The following is a 26,876-nucleotide window of genomic DNA, read 5'->3' on the forward strand; positions in this document are numbered from 1 at the left end:
AATAGTCAAAGAGTAAATTGGAAATTAACTTTACATTATTCACGACCTTTAAATTTTACTCATTTCTTAAAAAGGTTTTGGAATTTGGAAGAACAAGACATCTAAATTCATTCCATCTTTTTTCATATAAAAGTTTGATAGTCTCCCACACAGAATTATGTGTTATTGCACATGGAATATTTTCAGGTTTAGTACCAATCCATGCAAGTGATATTTTCCAATAATCTATCAATTCTCCTTCACTTTTTATTGCAACAAAATTTATGTTTTTGGTATGCACAACATGTAAATTTTTCACTTGTTTTTGATCCACGTATACAACATCCACTATAATTTTCATGATATCATCATCTACTTGGACATATCCAACAGTTTCAGTCACAGCACACACTCTTCCACTGTTGATAAAAACGGTAGCCAGTCTGTGATTTTTACACCTTTTAAAATCACTGTTGCAATTTAATTTTCCAAAAGTTTCCAATGTTTCAAAATGCTCACCATCATTTTGGTATTCTTTCTGTTTTTCTTCGGAATCTCTCTCTTCTTCTAAAGATTCACTAGATGTTTCAATTTCTGTCAATAATAAATAAATATAATTTTTATGTATAAAAATAGAAACAAAAAAACTAAAAATTCATTAAAAGAGATGATTTAAATAAATAGTTTATTGATTTTAATATTATCATTACAAAGAAATATGTTGAATATAAAAAGTAAAGCAATGTAATATGTCAAAATACTAATGGAGGATGGCATGATGTTGGAGTCAGCAACACTAACACAGTGAGGTTATACTGCATCCCAACAATTGACATCTGCCAAGCAGTAATGCTCAAAATTAAATGACAAAATTAAAGTTGAAAATTGCGCAATTATTTAAGACATTTAGAAGTTCTATTCTTTGGTGGCTCGATGGGGCTGTGCCAGTTTCATAAATCATGAGGTTGGTGTTTTGAATCTTGTTGGTATCAATGTGATTTTTTTTCCCTTGAATTTTTATAAAAGTATAATTTTTTTCTTTATTCATAATATTTAAAAATTTATTATATCGTCATCATCCTTTCCAGCTGATACCCAAACGGTTTACAGGTCAACATGATGAAAACTTTTATACTACATACACTACTTTTCTCCAAACTCTCCTATCAACAGTCAAGTTTTTAGTCTGGAGTAAAGTTAAATTCCTTTCCTCTAAAGTTTGGTTAATACTATCAATCCACCTTCATTTAGGTTGTCCCTTTGGTCTTTCCTCTCTGATTTTACTTTCAAACATCTGTTTGGCTAGTTGCTCTTCTCCCATTCTTTCTAAATGGCCAAACCATCTCAGATCAGCTTCACTTACTCTCGACTGAAAACTTAGGAAATTTACAAAAAACTTTAAGTGGGCAAACTGTTAAGTGTCCTCTTTTGTAGTCCCTTCATACACCCATTGGGAAGGAAGGAGGACACTTGATCAGATTTTTACACAAATTGTTCAGCAACTGTGGTGTAACCATATATTAGGTAAAGAAAGCATCTGACAGAAACAAGTGCTAACAAATTGCTGTTGATTCCAGTCAGCTTCCAAGCAGACTATGTGATCAACAGCAATGTGCATAGTTGCACCCTTAAACTTCATCTTGATTTCCACTCAGGGTCTTTAGCAGTCTGCATATCCAAACAAATTCAATTCATGAAATACTAGTATGCTGAATTATCAGACAATTCCAGATTAATGGCTACTTTACAGAGAGTACCAAATTACTAGACTAGACCAGATTACCGAATGCAAAAATAATGAACTTTGACTTTGTAAATATTAACATACAAACTAAACTATAATTTGATGTATTCAAACAACCAAATGTCATAAAATTATCAGTTATTATTAATAATTTGCCATAATATCTTGTAGTTTAATCATCTACTTAATAGCACTATTATTTTAGGTCCTTTGAGTAAAGTATTAAATTATAACTGTCATCATTTCAACAATCAAATCTTGTGTTAGATCAAATGCCATATGCTATGATTATACTGTACGGTACACAGTTAACAAACAAAATAGAACAATTAAAACACATATATACCTAGTCTCCTTTTTATGTAGTCTATATTTACACAATTTTGAAATAATGTAGTTAACAAAAAGAAACTAATCCTCTTTTTGTGATCAATTTTTTTACACAGGAAAATACAGTTTATTTGAAAATTTTTAGATTTATCTTTTTGTTAAAATTATTGTTATTGGTAAAAAAGTTATCTTTTTGTTGAAATAGAGAGTTCATTTATAAACTCTCTGCTTTCATATTCATTTTTTTTTAAAGCATAGCATAGCACAGTTCCTACATCAGACAATACTGTATATTGATTTTATGTTTCTTATGCTATCTTGTGTTTACTATATTTACATACAAATAAGGTTAATGATAAATGATGTTAGAGTAAAAAAAGCTTGTATTTCCTTTGTAAATTGCTTATTTTTTTCATTCCATTGAAGTTCTGGATTCTATCAGCATTTTTTAAAGAATGCAAGTACTGTACGTGTACTCCAATGACATTAAGTTGATAAGTTACGATTCAAAGATCCTACAGTGTACATTTGCTTGCTAAAAAATCTATTTGATTATGCTAATCTCGGGATGGTATGCAGAAAGCTGTGGTTATGTGTTTTGATTTAATTCGTAATCCTCATTCACCTACTTTTTCCATTGATTCTACTCCTATTAATTATGCTATGCCATTCAACAATCTGGGTATAATCTTTGATAGTAAGCTCATTTTTAAAAATCATATTGATAAAATAGTTAAATCTCTGGCTATTAGAAGTGGAATATTATGGCAATTTTGTAAGCCTATCTTATCTAAAAGTGCATTAAGAACTACCATATATTTCCGTGGATAAGACGAGGTATAGATTTTCGTAAAAGTTTTGTAGTTTTAGCATATATCTGTCCTATAAGACGACCCCCAAACTATCAACAGCCTATGAATTTAGTTTAGATCAGCGATCATCTTCTGGATAATAATACTGTATAGCGTATACGGAATTATGTCCCATTCCATAATTTTTCGAATAAACAAATTTTATTTTCTGCCTTGCTACTGTTGCAAATGTTCGCACTGATTCGGGCATTCGGGTAATAACCTTGACTATTCACAAAAATGTCGTATCGGCTATTCTATTTTGTGGACATGCCCTACTCTCTACTAGTAAATAATTATGGTTTGTCCAATTTTTTATAATGATTTTAATTTATATAAATTTCAATCTAATTTTTTTGTATCTGTCCTATAAGACAACCACAGATTTTCGGGGTCTTTTTTAATGATTCAACTATTGTCTTATTTAAAGAGTAATTAACACATTTGTGTTGCGGCGTTATTAACAGTTATTTGTAAAGTTTTACATATAAACGCAAGTACTTTCAACAACTTACGATTGTCATCTTCAGGCAATATCGAATACTTTGATTTTCGAACAACTTAGTTCTATTTAACGGACTATTTAAATTACATAAGACACGTGCGTGGAATTCAATAAACATATTAAAATGCAATAAATATTGTGGATGTAAAAACAAGCTGATATAATATGCTACGCTAATATAAAATAAAGATGGAGGTGCTGTATTTGTGGTGTACCTAACAGAGACGAATTTATAATTTAGATTGTTTAAATAATGTTACCCATAATTGCGGGATTTCTAATGTTGGAGCATTGCACGGTGTTAAGGTGGCTATGTATAGACTCTCCCATATGAATACCTCTCTTTGATCATTGCAAGGTTTTAGCATTTTTGTGTGTGCCCAAAGTGGAAGATAATCTTGATTTAGTACTTTTTTTAGCTAATTCTGTTGTTGGTTTATTGTTTTTGATATCATCTTGGTGTTCAAGAATGCGGGTGTGTAGCATTCTTGTGGTTGCTCCTATATAAGTAATTTCCTCCCCTGATAATGTATGCTTTAGTAAGATTTCGTAAACTCTCAATTTCTCATTTAACGTGAGAAAATCTCTATCGTTGCACAACATACGTCTTAAGGTTGGTTGAGGGACAATGGGCAATAGAAAACCCTGTTTTCTAAATATGCATGCTATTTTTAGGGATAAATGGCCGAAATACGGTATCGGAGGCTGTACTAGAGTGAGTTGTTCTTTGTTGCAGAGGAAGGTTTTTGGAAATAATTTGTTCTTGACCCGGTTAAGGAGATAAAGAAATCTGGAGTTAGAATACCCAGCATTACGCCGCAACACAAATGTGTTAATTACTCTTTATTTTATGTTGGCGTGAAGTGTGTTAATACTATTTTGTTATTGTCTTATTTGCGGAAATATACGGTAATTTTTTTTTTTTTTTACTAATTTTCACTCTAGCACAGATTATGAAATACCCATTACGTCTATGGCTGCACCTCCCCTTTTAGATAAAATTGCTAGAGCTCTTGAAAAAGTTTATCTTTTAGTAAATTATGCAATTTACAATATACTCAGAATGCTAACTTTGCAAGGATTAGATTAGGTTTTCTTTTGTTTTTTGAGCATATCAAAAATTTCAATCACTTACTTCATTTTAAATTTTTTAACTGTTTTATTTATTATGATAGGCTGTTTTTATATGTTCCTGCAAAAAATCTACAACCTTCATCACGTGTGTTTGACTCCACTTTTTCATTTTGGTGTATCTCAAAGGTCCTTTTTTTTTATTGTATTTATGAAAATTAAAAAATTTTGATGAATTTTATCTCTTAACTTTTCTGGTTTTAAATTAAAAAATGCCATTATACAATTTTTAAGTTTAATTAATTGTCTTTTTTCTTTTGTTACATTTATATTTATGTTTGTAAATTTGTTAATTTGGGGGGTAGATATCAATTGTCTTTCAGGACTTTTCTGATTATGTGTAAAAAATAAAAATACTTTTTTACATGGCATTCTTTGGAATGAATCCACCATGCAAAAAGAGGGCTAGGTGTATTTAAAAATATAACTATACACTTCTGTAATTTGACAAAATCATTAACAATTACAATTAATATAAAATTAATCTGAATTTGATTAATTAATATAAATAATTATAATACTACAAAAACAATCATATAACATAAATAATACTATATTATTTACATTATGTTTTTCATATCGTCTACTAAGAATAAATCCAAAAGAAATCTTACCTGTAATGTCGGTGGAATATTTTCTTGATAAATTGATAATATCAGTTTTAACAAATACAACAGAACTATCTTTAATTTGAAATACTTTGTCAAATTTTTTAATAATGCCAATAATAGTTTTTGTTTTCAAAAAACTTAAAAATCCTTTCCTTTGAAATTCAGACTTAATCATTTCAATTTTTATTCCATTTGTAGCATGAAAAATTAAGTAGCAATAAATATAAATTTCCATTAACATTTCTATATATGCATTACAATGAGTTACAATATTTTCTGAAAATAAACCAAAAATAGTATCAGTATGCTAATGAAAATATATTAATATTTATATTTTTCTTATTTTTTCTGAAAAATAATTAAATAGAAACAACAAACAAACTATTAAACAGAAATAGAGACATCCCAATACTGCTAATACTGATACAATACAGATACTTTTCAACACAGTACTTTCTGTACTTGACACTTTTGGCCCAAAATGATACCATTATCAATATTTTACTTTGGGTATTGGATCTGTATCATTACATTTTTCACAGACAGATAAAGGCCAGACCAAAACCAGATTTTGTAGCCAAATCAAAAACTGAATCTTACATTAACTTATATAGTAAATATTAATAATCAAATATCAATAAATTTATCACATCCTATTTTATTTCTAAAATCAATATATGCTTACAGTTCAGATTACTATTTATCAGTATAAATAAATATTTAGTTAAACATTATACAGTACTTTTGTTTGTTAATCAACTTGGACCATCAGTGATGTTTTAAATGGTTATGATTTGTATACACTTTAAAAAATAAAATTGAAGATTAAAATCTGTTAAAAAAAAAGAAATCACCATTTAGCCCACAGAGAAAGGTCGGTCATTAGAAGTTTATATTCTGGAACATTGAAAATGAGTAAATGGTAATTGTGAGATATTCATAGCTCAAGTCAACCCCATCACACTTTTGTGATGACTGTTATTAATCTTAATGATTGATAAGATGTCTCAGAGTCAGGATCCCTGACACCACCGCAGTCAATTTGCAGACCAAGATGACATAAAATGATAACAAAACTTCTAATTATTATTCTTCCTGAAAAAGATAACTCAAACTAATACCTCACTAACTAAATCGTAACGTGCAGAGAGAGAGAGAGAGAGAGAGAGAGAGAGTTTACATAATTATATTACCTAGATGACATGCAGTCTTCCATTATGAGATGAGCTGACTACTTGAGGAGAATACACGAACTATATGACTAGACACCATAAGTCCAAACTTGCATCATAAAAGATCAAGTGAGATGAGCTAAGTTTAACTATACTCAAGTTAAACAGAGTTAGTTACTAGCTAGCTAACTAGCTGACATTTAGTGACCTATCACCTTTTATAAGAAATCTCATCCAATCAAATTGTTTAAAATAAACCCTCTATGTTTCTGACACATGACGGAAGTTGGGCAGTTTTGCAGATAGTGTGTGAGAAATCCCACACTTAACTATAAGTTTTGAAGAAACTGTGTTATCTTTCTTCTAAACAGGAAGTTCTTTTTTCAACTTCATACAATTTTTACAAAACAGAGAAAATTCTATCAAAAATTATAACAAAATCTTGTTATATAATTTAACAAATTAAATTACTAACCCTGGATTCTCACAGTGATTCCTTTTTTAACAGACTTTATCTTCAATTTTATTTTTAAACTTAATTGCCATCTGATGGAATTCTACATTTGAAATTGTTTTGCAAAGATTTATTACCAGGGGGCAGTTAAAAATCTACATGTACCAGCATTTACTTCTAGTAGATAAAAAGCTCTTCCATTCTTAAGTGTAAGGATGGAAGGAAAGAAGACATCTGTGGCATTGCCAGTTCCAATTTTTAAACTTGTGTTTTTAATTGAATATTTTTTTCTGTGCTTTTAACACTTTAACTGCCATACGACACGCCAGCAGTCGTACTAATTAGGGCCGTACAGAGCCATCCGACGCGCCGGCGGTCGTACTAGTTAAGGCCGTACAGAGCCATCCGACCGCCCGTCGTCGCTATAACCAATGTAGTTTCACTCAAGGTTAAATTATCCTGGCTTCGTAAGACGTTGTTTTACATCCTAGTGGTGGCCTCTCGCGGATGTCTATGAAGTTTGTTTCCGACTGCCGGCCATCGTATGGCCTCAGAAGTGGTCCGACGGCCGGCTGTCGTAGTTTTTTTAATAAAAAGCTATTTATATCTAATAGTGAATAGTTAAAAAAGGAAAAAATATCGAAAACTAGTTTAATTATTCTCTTTTGTTACATATAAAGTAATTAATATTAAATATTTCATGGTCTTATAGTCTCCGGTTTCAGGCCATACGATGGCCAGTCATCTGTTGTACCCTGATATATTTTTTTTATCTTCACTCTACTGACTTTACCGACTATAATGACCCTTTTATTTATATCATAATAAAATATTAAATATCAAATTTTCTCATTGTGGCCTGAAAAAATGGAAAATATCATATTACAGGTGGCAGTTAACGTGTTAAAGAAGTTTTAATTTTGATGGTTTGTTTGTTTGTTTAGTTATAGCAACACAACACTCAGGTGATCTGCCTAGGAGAATGCCTTTCAGGAGGTCTTTTTAAGGGAAACTGGCCCTATTTAGGCATTACAGACATGGATAAAACCTGGAAAACTCCACATGGCCAGCCCATCCAAGCAAGGCATGAACCCACGACCAAACTCCCAGTGTTCAGGGAATGAAGACTACTTGGCAACTGGTGGACCCAAATTTTAATGACTAAGGGGGGGCGTTACTGTCGTTCGGTGCTGTTGGTGAACTTTTCTACGCACTTAGCTTCACTGGAAGACCGACATTCGTCAATCGCATACTTACCACTTTTTGAGTTTCAAAGTTAAATTTTAAATTGATAAGAATAATTTACTAATAATAAGTATGATGCAACGGTCTCCGGCAAAAAGGGGAAGGCCACCACTCAATCGTACTAAAATAGAAGGAAAAAAAGATTCATCTTCGTCTTCTACTGTTCGACTCATTACTGACTACAATGCTTATACCGAAAAAGACTCTTCTGTACTCCCTTCTGCGTCTACTGGATTGAACCTCGGCACTGAACCTCAAAGTGCAGTTATTCCAGGTGAGCCAGTTGAACCTCTTCCTTCTCTTTCCCCTAACATGACGAATACATCCGATATTTCAATTACAACATTATGGAGTAAAATCTCCGATTTGATAACTTCCTCCAACGAAAAAATACTTAACCAAATGTCTACTATCAAAGAAGAATTAGATATAATTCGTAAAAATGTACAGGAAACTAAAGACCAAAATAGAAAGATGAATTCACAAATTATTAATCTCGAACAACAAATTGAAATATTGAAGATAGAAAACGAAAGCATGCAATTTAGAATGGACTCATTGGTTAACGAACAGTATCGTAATAACGTAATATTATACAGATATCCTAGCAAAGAACCACCCAATAAAGTAGAAGTTTTTAATTCAATCAAGTCAATACTAAACATACAAGAATTTTCAATGGAGGATCTTCTCGCCGTGAACTCAATCTCCAAATCGGAATATCCGCACATTAAATTAACCTTTAAAAATATACAGATCCGAAATATCTTTTTTACGAACTTTATAAAAATGAAGCAAAAAAACTTATCGAATGAATGGAAAGACACTCAAATTGCCCAAGATCTTAATAAGGGATCCAGATTACGGCGGAAAAAGCTGTTGCCATTTCACTATGAGCTAAAGAAGGAGGGACATCTCTCCAGACTACGAGGAGATAGTCTGTTATTCGGTCATCACTCTTTGACCTATAGCTCCTCTTGGAGGGACTGGTGGTTTCTGATTCCTTTACTCCGTTCATTTTACCCACATCACAATCAAAATGACAAACTATCTATCAAAATAACCCTCATCAAGAATTAAGAAAGACATCTGGTCATCCGACAAGATCTTCAACTTCTTTATATGTTAAAACAAAAGCTTCGAATAATAACAGTTGTGGTCTAAGAAATTCCCACTTTGTTATTGTCAATTGGAACTCTCAAGGGCTTACAAAGAAAATCCTTACCAGAGAATTTGTCTACCTATTAAAAAATACAGACATTCTAGCCATTACGGAGACTTGGTTGACTTCTCCACCTGATTCCCAGATTCAAGATAAAGAAAACTATTACATTGTTACGCAAATGGCTCAAAAATCTACGGGTCCGGGACGACCTTCAGGCGGACTTAGTTTAATAATTAAAAAAAGGCTAGGCGATATTATACTCATTCAGCAAAACAATAATTACATTATTGTTCATCTACTAATTTCCAATTCAATCATCGATAATCTGAAAAATAAAGTATTGATAATTATGGTAATATATATCCCTCCCGAACAGTTACTGATCTTAGAAGAAGTATTTCGTCAATACGAAAAGTTGAAAAACATATCTCCGTATGTAATCATAGTGGGAGATTTTAATGCCCGTATCGCACAAACCATGGACTTATACTATAAAGGTCCGAATTTAAAAATACAAAATATCCGTAAATCTAAAGATGATAAATATAATAAATTGGGAAATCATCTCCTCAAGCTAATGAAACAAACACAATTATTCATTCTCAACGGAAGAATTGAAAAGGATTTCCCCTCAGAATATACTTGTGTTACTACTTCCGGTACGTCAACTATTGATCTAATAATCTGCTCAGAACTGCTTGTGGACTTATGTTCCGAACTCCAAGTTCTAAACTCTGATTCATCGGACCATTTTCCAGTCAGATCTATATTCGGGCTAAAAGCCAACTTCAACAGTAGGCAAGTAAATACATACTACCAGACAACTGTTTATAATTACGAATGTTTTCAAGCTCAAATTAGCAGTAAAATGAATACTTTAATATCTAAAGGATTGCTAGACGGTGAAGAGTATTATTCTAAATTCGAAGGCATTCTAAAAGAATTTATTCAAGTTCGGAAGATCAAAAATCCGAAAATTCGTGGTCCAAAAAACCCATGGTACGACATTGATTGTATCAAGTTAAAAAATAAAAAAACTAAAGCATTACACCAGTTTAGAAGACTATCTACAACCGATTCCTTTAAACAATACCGGCAATTTAAAATTACTTATTTCAACCTATTAAAAACCAAAAAACTAAATTACTTCAAAAAGTTACAACAAAAAATAATAGAAAATAAAAATAATGACATATTCTGGTCAACGATACAGAAATTTAGACGGCCGAATATAGAACAATCAGTTCATATTGAATTTTCTGACTGGATCACTTTTTATAATAGATTTACAGAAAAAAGTACTTCTCCAATGATCGAATTGACAAATTCAGTAAACGAAATATTCGATTTACAGGTTACTGCCGAGGAGCTTGAAGTGTCGATCCGGAAGCTAAAACCGAAATCATCCCCCGGACCGGATCAAATCACAAATAAATTCATTAAATTACTTCCGCCATCTGGCAAGCAGGTCCTTCTTGACCTATTTAATCATTTTTATAACCACTCAAAATACCCAAAGTCTTGGAGTACAGCAAAAATTCTAATGATTTATAAAAAAGGAACCCGAACAGATCCCAAAAATTACCGCCCTATTGCTTTATTATCCGTTTTAAGAAAATGTTTCACTTCAATATTAGCCTCTCGATTTCAAAGCTGGTCTATAAAACTAGGTTTAAATTCACAATATCAGTATGCTTTTACTAAATCAAAAGGAACCGAGTCAGCTATTTTTCTATTATTGTTAATAATTCAAAATTATCTCCAGCGTAAGCGCAGAAAGATTTTTACTGCCTTTATTGACATTTCCAAAGCATATGACTCTGTGCATATTTCCATCCTGATTGATAGGCTAAGAAGGTTAGGGGCCGGTACCAAATTCTGTAATGTAATTAAGTGTTTATTTTCATCTTATACTATTAATATAGTTCATAATAATCAAACTTATCCGGATATAAAAATTCACCGGGGATTACTCCAAGGCGAACCTTTGTCACCTTATTTATTTAACTTATATATCAGTGAAATAGACCATCTATTTTCCAACGACAATGAAGGAATTTACATTAATGGCCGCACTTATCATTACATTCTATATGCTGACGATCTTGTGTTACTAGCTCCAACTCGATCTACTTTGCAACGTAAAATCAATTTAGTCAATGATTACTTAAATACCATCTGTTTAACTATTAATACTGAAAAATCTAAAATTCTCATAATTAGAAAAAATGTTAAAATATCAAACCAAGAAAAAAGTTTCTATTTAAATAATCAACCGATTGATGTGGTTAACCAAATCAAATACTTAGGAGTTACTTTCAACTGGGACGGTGGATTCCACCGACATCTGGACCAACTTAATATCAAAATTAACCAACTCATTAATAATGTTATATATTTAGCTTCAAGATTAAGGATTTCGAATTTAAAAATTCACTTGAATATGTTCCATTCATTTGTAGTTCCAGCACTCTATTATGCTAGTCCTATTTGGGCTTTGGATTTTTACTCAGATCTGGAGAAATATCATATTATATTTTTACGCAAACTCCTTCATATTGAGCGGACGGTTCCTGGATATGCAATTAGATCAGAAATAAACCGATATCAACTTTTTCCTCTATTTCTTAATCGGTTACTAAAATTTTACATCCGGATACTAAACACTGAAGATGATAATATAAAATTTCTATTTCTCGAAATGGCAAATCAAAGTAAAATTTCAGTCAATAATTATCGTACATGGTATCAAAAATTCAACGAGATAATTCAGTCTTATGGTATTTCATCCTTGTTGATTAACTCAAACGAAATCAACTGTAAATATGCTTACTCCTTAATGATGAACAATGCTTTGTCACAATCTATTGCTAAAGATCAAGTCGCTATATTAAATTCAACTTATCACCATTGGTATCTGAATATGTTACATATTCCATCTCAATCGTGTATTGCTACGGTAAATTCTAACCTAAATGTAAAACGTATGCTACTTCAGATGCGGCTTAATTATAGTTCAATATTGATAGACAACGTATACATTGACTTCGCTAAAGAATGTTATTGGTGTAAATCTCGGCCTTTTTCTCTATATCATTTACTAACAGCGTGCATAGCTATTGAAGATGCTCAACGTAAATTTCAAATAAAAGAAATTTTTGCATCTACTCACGAACGAAATTTTAGATCTTGTCTTGACAATTTATCGATTATTAGTATGTATAAGATCTACAATTTTTTCTCCTATATAAATAAAATATTGTAAAATCAAACATAGCATCATAGGAAGTATTGTATGACTTAAATTGTTTACGTATAAAAAGATGTTCAAACTGAAACTAACGTGATAACGTTCAAAGATTCTTTGTATATCCAAGATTTATGTAACTAATCTTCAGCAAAATTAAAATTAAATTGTAATATTAACTACTAGATCCCCCTGTAACAAGGTAACCTTACTACAATAAAGTGATTGATAATAATAATAATAATAATTTTAATGACTAAATAGCCTACAGAGAACGGTCAGTCATCAAAAGTTTGTATTCCAGAACATTGAAAGTGAATATATGGCATTTCCTTTTCTAACAGACTTTATCTTCAGTTTTATTTTTAAACTTAATTGTCATCCAATGGAATTCTACAACTGAAATTGTATATATTTGTTTGAACTAATATTTGTAGAATTTGAACACAGTAAAGAACTTTCAATGTAAAGACATTATTTTACCTCTTCATCAACAATTTCTTGTCCATCCTACATCATATAGAGTAGTATCCACAAAGTCCATTAGTAGGACTGTAGGTCTGGGTCTACACACAAAAGGTTGTGTACATAAGTTATCATACAAGGCATCTGAATGACACACTAATTTCTAAACCCAGATAGCCAGGATTCAACAATTCCCTGGAGTAAATAATAAACTACTAATTGTTGCTCTGGAACCCAACTCAACCTTCATTGTAATGAGTACAGTACTTACTCAACAGTAAAAACACCTGGAAAGCAATGCCAGACTGAACAATGACAGCTGGCAAGATTTTCCATTTTGATACCCAATGCTGATATTGGTAAGTATCAACTTTTGTGATATTAGAATGTCCTTAATCAGAAATAAATATATCCAACTTAGTTCAATCAGGCCAAGTTAAAAAAAGTTATTTAGGTTAATAATAGAAAATGAGGATTTTAACAAATAAGTCTATTTTTGCATGGTTTATTTATTTATTTATACAGGTTTATGTTATTACTCAACAAAGTTATGAAGAATACCATGATGACAGATTCAAAATATGAATCTGTCATCATGTTTTTATTTATTTAATATTAAACAGAAAATGGAACAAACTGTGCATTTAAATTATGCAAAAGTTTTGCGGGTGTACTATAGATTACCACCTATGGAATTTCAGGACTTTGAGTATATATTTGAACTCAGAGGACCAAGACAAGTTCAACGGTACTCTACTTTTGGGCTGGAGGCAAAAAATAAGAACGTTATCATACTTTTTTCGGCGATCGCACGATGATCGGGAGTCGCGTTGCTCTCTCCGCTAAGCCTATCGCATGTTTAACAGGCAGTCCAGCAAGTCGGCCATATATACCTTCAACAAAGGCAGATGTTGATCCACGAGAACTGTAGACAATCAGTGTGATTGTCTACAGTTTGAGTTAAGTCCTTTTTGCACACCCTCGCACTCGTCGACCTCAGGGGCTACGGCTCCTGCCTCGCTATCACTCGTGGTCAGCTAGTACTACGAGCTGACCGTGCTATCGTGATCAGGAGTTGCAATGCTTGAACAAAAGGAAAAAAAGGAACTGACGTTCGACTGTTCATGCTTCCGATGGACTCCCCCCATGAGGGGAGCCGCCGGCAGGCTGCCAATTGTTTAACGTCACTAGTTATTGATTCACGGTAGTTCTTAAACAAAAGGGGAAAAAAGGAAGTGGCATTCGACTGTTTGTGCAATTTCTTGCCTTTCAGAGTGCTTTTTTTAAATTTGTTTGCAGACTTTACTGCAAGATGGCAGCACTAGCAACTATGGTGCCGTCTGCATGAAAGCATTAAAAAAGTATGATAACTTAAAAACTATGATAGCTTTTTTATTTTTCGTCTCCGGTCCAAAAGTAGGGTATCGTTGAACTCATCTCGGTCCCCTCAGTTCAGATATATACTCAAGGTCCCGAAATTTAATAGGTGGTAATCTACAGTATCCCCAGTTTTGCATAATTTAAATGCTGTATAAACAAAATGCTGAATAAAATATTTTTGCCTAATATTTTACAGAATGACAGGATGTCATAGGGTATATATCTCCAGAAAAAAAAAATTATCAAAGTTTTAACTTGTAGAAAAGTGATAGCTGTTTATGTACTTTATGCAAAACTTTTGTCAGCCATTGTAATTATGGTATTCATTAGCATTGATAATTTAGTAAAATAAATAATATTAAAAACAAAATGTTTAAGAGGCATTTAAAATTGAAACAAATTTAATACATAAAAATATGCAATGAGTAAAAACAATAACCAAATGATTTATAAATTATGATATAAAATGGAAAAAATAAACATGAGAATTATGATTGAGTAAAATTATAATTTGGCTGATAGTATTTACATTAAAATATAAATATGTTGAAGTTACAAAATATCTTCATTTTCATTTTATTTATATACAGGTATTCCTTGATTAATGCAGTTAATTAATCCCTCAATGCTACTGTGTATATCAAAAATTGCATTAATCAAATACAGTATCTATGTTAAGTAAAGACAGCTGTTATAGCCACATTAATTAAAACTTCTGCCACAATTAATTTTGTGCATTAATCAAATCCCTCAAGCAAAACCACATTAAGCGAGGGATACCTGTAATATTTATAAATTACTGAGTCAGTAAAAAATATAAACTTATAAAAGAATTATAAAACATTAGAGATATGCACATTCCCACATGTATAGTTAAGAATACACTGGAAATGAGACATGACAGAGTTAGCCCTGATGCTTCATAAACTGCACACATTTCACCACTGCACAAACTAATGGTAACTCTGAGCATTTTAGATCAAATCTCACTTCATGATATTTACCTAAGAGCTGACTCCAAGTATTTTAGAATATGTTGATGAATATATTTTTTGGTAGAAAAAAATTTTTATTTTTATAACAATCATTTAGTTTTAATAAAGTAAACAATAATTTGTTAAATCAAGATGCTTTTTGTTATTGAATTTACTTTGTTTAATAAAATTATTGGTGGGACCTGACCCCTCTAGCCTTTAATAACCAACTATCTTGATTCTTATTAAGAAAATATAAACAGTAACAGCTTAAAGCCACGTAAAAACTAATGCGTATTTTATCTGAAAATATGTCATCATTACTTTGTGTTGCTTTCTCCAGATTTAATATAAATGAAACTAAAATTTTAATTATAAAAAGACTATGTTGTGAATTACTTGTACCAAAAACATGTTCATTCCAATTTGTTTTATAAGCATTAAAATCAAAAATTTGTTTACATTTAATGTCAAATCCAATTTAGTCCTTTTTAGAAATAATAAAAAAAATTTTCTTTTAAACATTTTCAGAAACTTTGATAAATTAGTTTAACAAAACTATGATCTCCTTTTCCAGTCTGTTTTTTCGGGTAAAAAAATCATTAGATTTCAAGTAAATAATAATCCAAATATAATTAAGAAGAAAAATTCTGCCTGCTTTTAAATTTGGCTTGATAATATGTTTTTAATTGTCAGATTGTTAAGAGTAATTTCAATGGTTTGGCTAAATCTTTCCTATATGATAAGAAAAGAATATCTGAATAAATACAGTATATTATTAAACTACAGAGTAATATGAGAAATACAATTAAAAATATATAGTGAATCAGGAGGAAAGTGAAATAAACTGAGAGACAAAAGTATGGGTCATTGTAAGCAAAATACTTTATATGAACTTAGGTATTATTCTCAGTAGTTTTGGAGGTACAGCTATTTGAAAATTGCTCACATACAACAATAATGAATTATACATGTGATACATTCACAGTAAACACTAAAAATTGTCAAAGTTTTAATTCTAAAATTAACAAATATACTGCTTAATATATACTGGATGAATTATAATTCTTCACTCCATGAAAAAAAACCTTTAAAATCCAGTGATGCATGTTTCTACAACAGCTAACATTTTCAACCCCTTCGGGGTCTTCCTCAGACACAGTTCATAAGAGATTTCAAATACCAATGGAACAGAACAAATAATCAAAGCGAATTCTATTCAATTTTTGAAATTGTGGAATTGGAATATAAGATGGAACATTATGCTCGTGTTGAGATGTCGTTTACGCATGCGTAATATTACGTTTGCTGAACTTTGAATATAAATTGAAATAAATCAATGTGAAGTTATTTGTGGGTGTGCAATTCCCTCATAACAATATTTCCAGGCGTGCAAGATGTTAATTGCATCCTTGTAGTTGATGCATGTGTTCTGCAATCCCGCCTTAGACGTGGTACGATCCAAAAGTTTGTGGACTGCAGTAATCTATGACAACAAAAGCATGGATTTGAAGTTACAGCGTATGAAATGGATTCTACCAAACCACCTCTACGTGTTCAGGTTAATTTCACCCATGTCATGTGATTAAACCGCAAATGCTGCTGTTTTTTTCCGGAGATAGTTACCTTTGTTCTGCGACGTAATAAAAGTGGAGTTTCAAGAACGACTTCCAACATTAAATTTTGTCAGCGTTTAGGTAAAACACCTACAGAGACTTTAAAATTGCTAAGAAAGGTGTGCGGTGATTCTACCATGATGAAGTCAAAATGTTGGATGTTGTTCTTGAAACTCCACTTTTATTACATCGCAGAACAACGGTAACTATCTCCAGAAAAAAACAGCAGCGCATGCGGTTTAATCACATGACATGGGTGAAATTAACTTGAACACGTAGAGGTGGTTTGGTAGAATCCATTTCATATGCTGTAACTTCAAATACATGCTTTTGTTGTCATAGATTACTGCAGTCCCCGAACTTTTGGATCATACCACATATATCTCCAGAGTCTCCAATGTTCTGAGTTAGTCAGTACGGTGTGACATTCTGATTATACGAGCATTTTGGAGGTCTGCTGTGGTTCCCGGTTCTGTGGCATAAGTTGCCAGTGTGGTAGATTGTTTATTGTTGGCAATATCATACCTGTGCTCCCAGAGGTGCTGATGGAGAGAGCGTTTGGATGAACCCACATAAACCAAACTGCTATTAAATCTGTCATCCCAAAGTGGAACCGCATATACCCCAGTGCGTGTTTCATGTCCAAACTGTCCTTCCCATTTCGAAGTAATCTGTAGCTGTATCTGTATCGAAGCTGTATATCGACCTTGGCCTCCTATAAGCTATTTTATTTTGGGTGATGGATGAAATTTCTCTGTATATTGCATCTGGATGGTGGTTGTACTCTATGATTTTTCTTGCATTATTATCCACGGATCCCACCCCACTCGTAACAACCTAAATGATGGCATTTAGGTTGTTACGAGTATTTCCCTATGTGTAATTGCGGGCTATGTTGTACACTATGTTCCTATCATAACTGTGTTGTGATGCCACTTCCTGGATATGGCTGAGCTTGGCCAATGTGTCTTCATATTTTGAGCTGTGCTTGAACGCATGCTTAATTAATGCCCTAAAAGCCGCGATCTTATACGAATATGGATCCTCGGAGATAGCGGGGATGAACAAAGGTACATGGCATTTTTTATAAAATACCCTATGAGTGGTCTTATTATTCCTTATTTGAATGTCCAAGTCAAGGAAATGCGCGGAGGTGTTGCTTTTTTGTTCCAATTTAACGCTTAGCCCATACGGGTTGTTGTTCATTGTGTTGATAAACTTATTGATGTCCAGCTCCACTTTCCATATGATAAGGATGTCATCAACATATCTTCTGTACAGGAGGATGTTGGGAAGGAATGAAGGGATGATTTGTTGTTCCAGTCTCCTGATCACTAGCTCGCATAAGTCCCCCGATAGAGGGCTGCCCATGGGGACACCTTGTTTTTGTACGTACGTTTTGTTATTGAACTGGAAAAAGGATGAGTAACAGAGGATGTGCACTAATTCTAGGATTTGTTTGCGGTGTGGATAGGCATGGAGGCGGGATAGTAACACATCCCTGATCTTGCAGAAGCACGGTTGTATTTTAATGGACGGGTATAGCAACACAAAATCGAGAACCATGATACATGTGGAGTTGGTTGTGATGAGAGACCTCAAGGACTCCACCAGCTGGATCGGGTTCCCGATGGCCGAAGGGTACACATTCATTTGGTCACACACAAGTTTGTGTATGGCAGATTCTAAAGCCCTGGTGGGGGATCTAGCCTTATCTAGGACTGGTCTGAGAGAGGGTAGGTCTTTATGAGTTTTGGCAAAGGCAAACAGCCTTGGCACGTCAGGGGACACCACCACTGCCCTGCGCAAGCCCCACTCCCTACCTAACTTGGTTTGTGTGAAACATTTCACATGTGCCTGCAACCTTTGGAGGTATCCATCATCTACGTTTTCACAGTCAATGCTGTTTCAACATGTTGCCAAAGTTGGTCCGATGGGTTTCATGCTTAGACCATGTAGGGAACTTCGCTCCTTTTTTCGATCGATTTTTCTCCGCAAATTCGTAACCGATTCTGGATCTACAAACTTCGTTAGATAGAACTCTTCGTCGGCTAACAGTAGGTGTTTATTTTATTCGCTTCCGCCGATTAGTTTTTTACTTTTTAACGTTTTTATTTCGTGATCTTTACCGGCCCGCGATTGGACCGATTGTTCGACGGTTTTTGGCAGCCCGTCCGGCCGTTTACCTCGTGTATAAATTTTATTTCTGTACGTTATTTATTAGTTGTGTTATTCGCGTCTTTGTTCTGTCCCGTTAGACAAAGGATTGTCTAACGATGGCATTTTTTGTTCTCTTTCGGTGGGGCTTAGCCGTATCGACGCGTTCGGGCTTTCGGCTTTTTGTTTGGCTTTCCATGCTTTTAATTTAACGTTTTTTTTTTTTTTTTTTTATTTTGCACTGGCTTTTTCGCACCCGGTGTTCTCTGTTTTGCTTTTAACTTTATTTTTGGCCGGTTTCGCTGTCCGGCTATCTCGCGCCGTTCGGCTTTTTGTTCGCCAAGGGCTTCCGTTTGGTTCTTGGGATTATTTTCTTACGGATTTCGGTTGTGCCTCTAGTGTTTTTCTCTACACGCTTTGTCCGCGTATATTTCCTATTATTTTTCCCGTATCTACATGTTATACGCCGATCGGCGTATTTGGCGCCGTTTGGCGAAGTCCGCTCCGAACTTGTGCCCCTATTTCTCCACCATCCCATTGCTTCACCCGGTCAATTTCTTTTAATTATCGGTCATCAAAGGGTTTCTTCTTTGGCCACGGACCGTTTCTTTGCTTTAATTACTATTTCATTTAGTTATTAATTTATTTTTTCCTTTAGCTCCTAGTTAGTTCTCGTTTTATTTCTCTTCACATAGTTATCATTTATTATAGTGTTTTCGTATCTATCTCGTTTCGCTGGTTCGGCCTGTGCCTTTTGGGTCCGGGCCTTTTATTGTTGTGGTTATCACTGCACTACTCTCCATCATGCCGTCCACGGATGGTTGCAACTCAGGGGAAATTGTTATCCCCCCCGATCTTTCGTTTGATGATCATTCTTCGGAATATGGCAAGAAAGCTTACAAGATTCTGAATGATCTAAAAGGATACCTGCTGGAGAATGCAAATTCCCGTATGGGGGCAAGGGAACATTTTACGTATATCATGGGTCAAGGGCTTAAGTTAATCGGCACACTCGAAAGCAGCTTAGCAAGCAATCAGCTCTCCACTGTGGAGGAGCAACTTGCTAGTCTGGCCACTAAAAAAGGCATTAGTGAAGTGGCAGAGGCTATAAAGCACACGGGTTCCGAATTAGTTAAAGTTAAAGCGATGGTTCAGGAAGCCATTACTAGTAAAAGTAATTACGATGAACTGATGGGCAACCGTATAGTGACTTTGGAGTCAAACATCTCTAAATTAGCTACACAAGAAGATCTACAAAGGGCTATTGAGACCTTTGGGAAACTGGAGGATGGAATTTCTAGCATTAGGGATATAAACAAGGTATTGGGAGAGGGGACACAAAACTGCGGACACAAACAATCGTACAGCGAAATTTTAAAGATGTCTAATTACAAGACCAAACCTAACAATCCTAACTCTTTGAGTACTCTGCTAGTCTACCCCACTGGAAACATTGCTGGCTCAGAGGAGACTAAACGCATTATTAGAGAGAAAATTAACCCCATACGTTTGAAAGTGGGGATAAGAGGTATTCGGAAGATCGATAGAAAAGGTATCGCAATCGACGTGAAAAGTAAAACCGAAGTAGGGATCATAGAAAAAGAACTTAAAGAACAGGCATTAAATCTTAAAACGTTGGTACCTAATAAAAGAAAACCCAAAGTAATAATCAGGCACGTACCAGAATACCTAGAAAGGCAGGACGTTATGAACTGCATATTCGAGCAAAATGAAGCCATTTTGGCTAGCCATACTAGAGAACAATTCGGGGAAAACTTCGAACTTCGGTTTGCTTTTGGAGCTAACGGCAACAAACGTACAGTCAACTGAGTAGCTGACGTCTCCGCTGGCCTATTGAGCATCTTCACAAAAATAAAGAAAATCAATATTGAATGGGAAAGATGCACAACAGAAGAATACTTTTCCATACTGCAATGTTATAGGTGTTGCAGATATGGGCACACCAGCAAAAATTGTACTGAGGAAGAGGAGATCTGCAGTCAATGTGCGGGCCCACATAGGTTCAAAGACTGTCCCCAAGGAAATAAAAGCCCGTGCTGTCATAACTGCCAAGTTCAAAAAGAGAAAAATCACACACACAGCGCTTTCGACAAAGGTTGCCCAGTATACAAACGAATTAAAAACTTGATAAGGAACCGAACAGATTATGGGGAATAATTACAACAACATTAAGTTTCTGCAGTTAAACTTGCAAAGGTCTATTAGTGCGACATCCTCTCTTTGCACGGACATTTCTAACTTTGACTTCGTCTTGCTGCAGGAGCCCTATTGCATAAGGAATAGGGTGGCCTGCATCCCACACAGGCATCTGGTTGTGCATAGTACTCACAACACCCCTTGGGCTGCAATCATTATCCCTAACAACAAGGCCTCGGTGTTCTTCCACAAGCAGTTCTCTACGGACAATATTACTTGCATCGAGACTCTCTTAGGCTCGCGTAGCCTTATTGTGGCTTGTGTCTACGCTCCGGGCAAGTGTAACATCAACAACGAGCTTCACATGCTTAACAAAATAAAGAAGTACTTCAAGGATAGCTCCTTTGTAATAGCCAGGGACTTCAATGCCCACTCCCCTACGTGGGGAGGGGATGCACTGGATCCCAGAGGGGAAGCCGTGGAAGAATTCATCATTTGCAATGACTTGGTCGTGGCTAACGATCCTCACTCACCCCCTACCTTTATGGGGCCTAATGGAAGCTCGTGGATAGACCTGACATGCATCTCTTCCGATCTTGTTAATAAAATTCACCACTGGAGTGTTGACACCAACGACAGCCTCTCGGACCACAACCAGATCTCATTTGAACTTAGTGCCCCTACAGCCAACCTTTCCACAATCCATCACAAGGTCTATCGGACTAATAATGCAAACTGGGATCTCTTTTTGGACTCCTTGGACGATCGCATTTGTCTGTATCCTTCAAATTATGGCTCTCATCTAGCCCAGGAATATATAGACACCCAGATCGATATGCTTTCCCATGTGTGTGACAAAACCTTCCAACTCCGCACACCTAACAAACACGGCGTCCCTTGGTGGAATGAGAAACTATCTGAGTTAAGGCACATCAACAATCAAAACAGGAAGAGGTACCAAAGGTGTGTGACTGATGAGAGAGAGGCTTTAAAACTTAAATACTTACAACACCAGGCCGCTTATAAACAGGCCATCAAGGAGGCGAAAATCCAGTCGTGGAAGGACTACTGTTCAGCAGCGTCCACCGACCCTTGGGGCTTCGTCTATAAGTGCGAGGCAGGCAAACTAAAGACACCCTCGTGCCTTGCTGGCTTTTCCCTGGAGGACAGCACAAGCACCAACAGAGAGGACACCATAAATCTTATTTTGGACTCCCTTTGCCCAGCTGACAACCACATGGAGACGATTCCACACAACGTCTGGTCAGGATTCAGACAAACAACTTTCTGCAAGGCCCCAGCCCACCTCCCTTCACAGCTCTGGAAATTAATGAGGCCATTAAGAGGCTCGCCCCACGCAAGGCACCGGGACCGGACGGAATCACCACAGACATTGTTCAGAAGATTTGGGAGCACCGTCCAAACATCCTCTTGGTCCTATTTAACTACTGCCTTCAAAAAAACATCTTTCCTACTGCCTGGAAGAAGGCGAGGATCGTCCTCATACCGAAGTGTAAGGGTAAACCAGCTGATTCTCCCGGTGACTACAGAAACATCTCTTTGTTGCCCATTTTGGGCAAGGTTCTGGAAAGGTTATTGCTGAACAGGCTGAGCTGGCACATCGAGGGTGCAGGCTACCTGCATCAACAACAGTTTGGCTTTCGAAATGGAATGTGCACTACAGATGCCATTGTCTCTCTTATTGACAAGATTAGGGAACTCCAAAACACTCATTCCTACATTTTAGGCCTCAGCCTGGACATTGCTGGCGCTTTCAACTCGGCATGGTGGCCAATGGTGCTACTAAAGTTGAAGCAAAGCCAGTGCCCAGCTTATCTGTTTAACATGATCAGGAGTTATCTTAAAGACCGCACCGCCACCCTTTTTATTGGCCAACAAGCCTTCACCCGCCATATTTCCCGTGGCTGCCCACAGGGCTCCGTCTTGGGACCTTTCCTGTAGAATCTGCTTTTTAATGACTTCTTAAAAGAAGACTTTGGCAGCGACTGGAAGGCCGCTTACGCTGACGATGCCATGGTCTTGGTGGCAGCCTCCTCAAGGGCAAAGCTGGAGAACAAAGCAAACAAAACTTTGGAAAACATTCGGCAATGGGGCAAAGCCAATAAATTGGACTTTAACCCCAAGAAAACCAAAGGGATCATCTTCACCAGGCCAAGGACCCCCCACCTATATAGAAGAGTTCTGACTGTTAAAATGGACAACACTAGTGTTAAAATAGAGCAAACCCTAAAATATCTCGGAATAACCCTGCATCACAGACTGAGCTGGATCCCCCACGTCAAAAATGTCAGCGATAAGACCAACCAACTCTACAACGAAATGACTAAGATCGCCAAGTCTAATTGGGGCCTTTGCCCGCAAATTATGAGTACAATTTATGACTCAGTATTTATCCCAATGTTATCCTACGCAGTTCCTGCCTGGGCAGAGTCCATTGACCAGACCCACATCTACAGGAAACTGCAAAGTGCACAGCGGAAGGCTCTCCTGCGCATCTGCAGGGCCTACTCAACAACACCAACTGCAGCACTACAAGTGATCGCTGGCAAGCTTCCAATAAATCAAGAATTAGGAATCATCGTGAACAGGTGGAAACTAAGGAAAGGGCACGACATAAACGTAAACGGCGATATAATTGACAACATTGAAGCATACCATCCACACAATGCACGTCCTGCACCTTATAATTGGCCACAGATTGTTAACATTCCTTGGCCGGACCAAGCTCTCTCAGTTTATACTGACGGTTCTAAAAACGAAGAGGAAGTAGGGTCCGCTTTTGTCGCCTACCATAACAACAAAGAGGTGCACAACTTCACCAACAAGCTGGGGAAACATTGTACTGCCTACCAGGCAGAACTCTGGGCCATTTTGTCTGCTATAAGGTGGTGCAATGAAAACTACAAAAGTACAGTACCTACGTAAACATCTTTACCGACTCTTTCTCCTCTGTCCAGGCCATTGGTAATTACGACTGGCGACACCCCATCTGTAACCAAATTCTGCACGAACTTAACACCATTACTAATTTCTACGCGCTCGTCTGGGTCAGAGGGCATTCTGGCATTGAGGGGAATGAGTGGGCGGACTCTCTGGCTCACTCGGCCTCCGCAACCGGCAACGTCGTAGGTTACACTTCAACTCCCCATAGTTACATCATCCGCAAACTGAGGGATAATGCCCTCTCCATCTGGCAGCACAAGTGGAACATGAGATACAACACTATCACGAAAAAGTTTTTTCCAGCTGTTTCCATAGCAATTAAACATGATATAGGGCATCATCTTTCCCAATTTTACACCAATCACGGGAACTTTAATAACTACCTGAACAGGTTTGGAAAATCTACAAATAAAAACTGTGTTATTTGTGGCATTCCGGACAGGGCCGAACACTACCTTCTTCAGTGTCCCATGCTTCAAGATGTACGTCAAAACATTATTTCACTTCTTCCACCTGGCACGAACTGGCCTTGTCAGCTGGACATGCTACTCCAAGAAAAAAACTTGAAGAAAACGTTTGAAGAAATGGTTAAAAAGTACTTTCAAAGGACAACTGTTAGATAACACACCTCGGTTCCAGTCCTTGCTGTTTCCAGCTATTCTGCTGGTCTTCATGGTTGCTGTCAGCGCCCCCCAACATCCTACAACTAGCTGTACATTCATGAACCCGCTCAGCATGTAACCAACATGTTAACAGAAATGTAGCTCATTGTAATATAATTATGGCAATTTAAATACTGTAAGTTAATTGTAGCTTTATTGTAATTATTTTAAAACATTATATTTTCTTAGTAATTATTTTTGTATGTACCACCTGTATCATAAGTGGGTAGAGGTACACCCACCTTCTGTATATACCTTTGTGTTTTGTTTTGTTTGTTGTTTGTTTTTTTTTTTAGGGGTGAACTCTGTAATGTATTGCATACTCCCCCTATCATGTCTTTTGTGAAACCTGTAGTTTTAAGTTTTACTTTTTGTAAAGGCGACGTACCTGCGAACTCAGCAGAGCACTTCATCGGCATAACCTCTACTATGTAATTAATGTACATTTCTATCTTTTTCTTGTATTCTACCTCGATGATGCCTAGCGGTATCGAGGCTATTAATTATTTTAATTAATAAAGTTTTATGAAATGAAATGAATGAAAAAAGTCTGTGTCGTTAATGTATCTTTGCATCATAGAAGTATATGTACTTCTCTTCATTAGCACCAGAGACTTGCTTTTGTCAGCTCTGAGGATAACATTGTTTTGTTGCCTTAACCATTTCCTGGATGTGTGTATAAGGTTCCAGAACCGGTCATCATGCCTCCTATTGTTGTTTTCGCATATCTTGATTGCAACTTTCCACCTGTAATATTCCTTTTGGATGTCCGGAAGCCCAGTGATGAGATGTTCCACATCAGGCATAACTTTTTCAGAGGTTGAAAATGTTAGCTGTTGTAGAAACACGCATCACTGGATTTTAAAGGTTTTTTCATTAAGTGAAGAATTCTAAAATTAAGTTCCATCTTTAAAAAGAGAAAAGGAAAATAAAACAGAAATTTTAATATTTGTAAAAATTAAGGAATAAACATAACTCATCTTTCCAAAACATTTCAAAAGTACAAAGAAGAAACTAAAGTGTATTATGTTTTGCTTTTTACACAATTAAATGAAAATCTGAAGACTGAATACCTTGAAAAGAGGATACAAATCTATATAAAAATATAAATATTCACAAAGAAAAAAGTTGAAACAGTAAAGTTTGAATGATATATAAATATACAATTTTTGTCTTTTACAAAATTATAGTAATTAAAAATTAATTTTTCCTTACCTGACTGTACATTTTTAAATTTACAGAGATGTTTATCTTCCCATTCATTTCTTAACAGTGTAATGTTTTCTTCTTGTATGGAAAAGATCCCATAAAATAATGAAAGATTTTTAACTTTCTTCTTAAAAGAATGCTTGTAATAATTAGATATGGGAAGTTGCTCTAAATCTTTTAAAGTAATTTGATTCTGTATTTGAAGAACACTTTTTACATCGATTACTATTTTGTATATTTCATATTGTCCATAAAAATATTTGTTCAAATAGAGAATGAGTGGTTCTGTTAAGAAACAAATATTACGATATTAAAATTAATATCTTATTGTTTTATAATAATAGTAATTTATTAAAAAATATAAAATTCATAAGTTAGCACTCTTATACCATTATATAGTATACTAAAGTAATAGTTTTATTGTTGTTGTCGTATATTTTTTAAAATTTTTAAATAAAAAACTAGTAAAATAAAATAATCAACCATTCCAACTTCAGCAAAAATTCTTTAATCCTCAAACGCATTAAGCGTCCATCTTCAGTTACATCTTTAAATTAAATATGAAATTCGAACTAATATTAAATTCGAACAAATATTACATAAATTAACGGTACGATTACAATAAATAAATAAATACATAAAAATAAAAAATAAAAATAAAATAAAATAAAATAAACAGGATTATCGTAATTTACAAAATTATGTCAATATTTCATCAACAAATAAAAATAAAATAAAAATAAAACAAAAAATAAAAACGAAACTAAAAAACAACGTGCGGTTTAAACCAATCACGGATTATCGCTATATTTCTTTACAAATGCCTTTAATCCGTGATTGGTTTAAACCGCACGTTGT

At 34.9% G+C, this 26,876-nt stretch overlaps 2 protein-coding genes across 2 annotated transcripts; one reads left to right on the forward strand and one right to left on the reverse strand.

Annotated features, from left to right (window-relative positions):
• Positions 1-26,288, reverse strand: LOC136973490 (uncharacterized). Its single transcript, XM_067268224.1, has 3 exons — positions 26,025-26,288; positions 5,155-5,427; positions 1-573 (listed from the first exon to the last, which is right to left on the reverse strand). The coding sequence occupies exons 2-3, from the start codon at positions 5,390-5,392 to the stop codon at positions 56-58; spliced, it is 756 nt and encodes a 251-aa protein (XP_067124325.1). The 5' UTR covers positions 5,393-5,427; positions 26,025-26,288; the 3' UTR covers positions 1-55.
• LOC136973578 (uncharacterized) lies at positions 23,218-24,770 on the forward strand. Its single transcript, XM_067268309.1, has 2 exons — positions 23,218-24,117; positions 24,162-24,770. The coding sequence occupies exons 1-2, from the start codon at positions 23,218-23,220 to the stop codon at positions 24,768-24,770; spliced, it is 1,509 nt and encodes a 502-aa protein (XP_067124410.1).
• Positions 26,289-26,876: the final 588 nt, after the last annotated feature.

This window comes from Centruroides vittatus, unplaced genomic scaffold (assembly GCF_030686945.1).
Source record: "Centruroides vittatus isolate TY-2023 unplaced genomic scaffold, ASM3068694v2 contig_1074, whole genome shotgun sequence".
Classification (NCBI taxonomy): Eukaryota; Metazoa; Arthropoda; class Arachnida; order Scorpiones; family Buthidae; genus Centruroides; species Centruroides vittatus.

Coding starts and splice junctions, on each gene's coding strand:
- LOC136973578 (XM_067268309.1), top strand. CDS start 23,218: ATGGTCTTGGTGGCAGCCTCCTCAAGGGCAAAGCTGGAGAACAAAGCA. Junction 24,118..24,161: donor ATGAAAACTACAAAAGTACA/GTACCTACGTAA, acceptor TCCTCTGTCCAG/GCCATTGGTAATTACGACTG.
- LOC136973490 (XM_067268224.1), bottom strand. CDS start 5,392: ATGTTAATGGAAATTTATATTTATTGCTACTTAATTTTTCATGCTACA. Junction 574..5,154: donor ATATTCCACCGACATTACAG/GTAAGATTTCTT, acceptor TATTATTGACAG/AAATTGAAACATCTAGTGAA.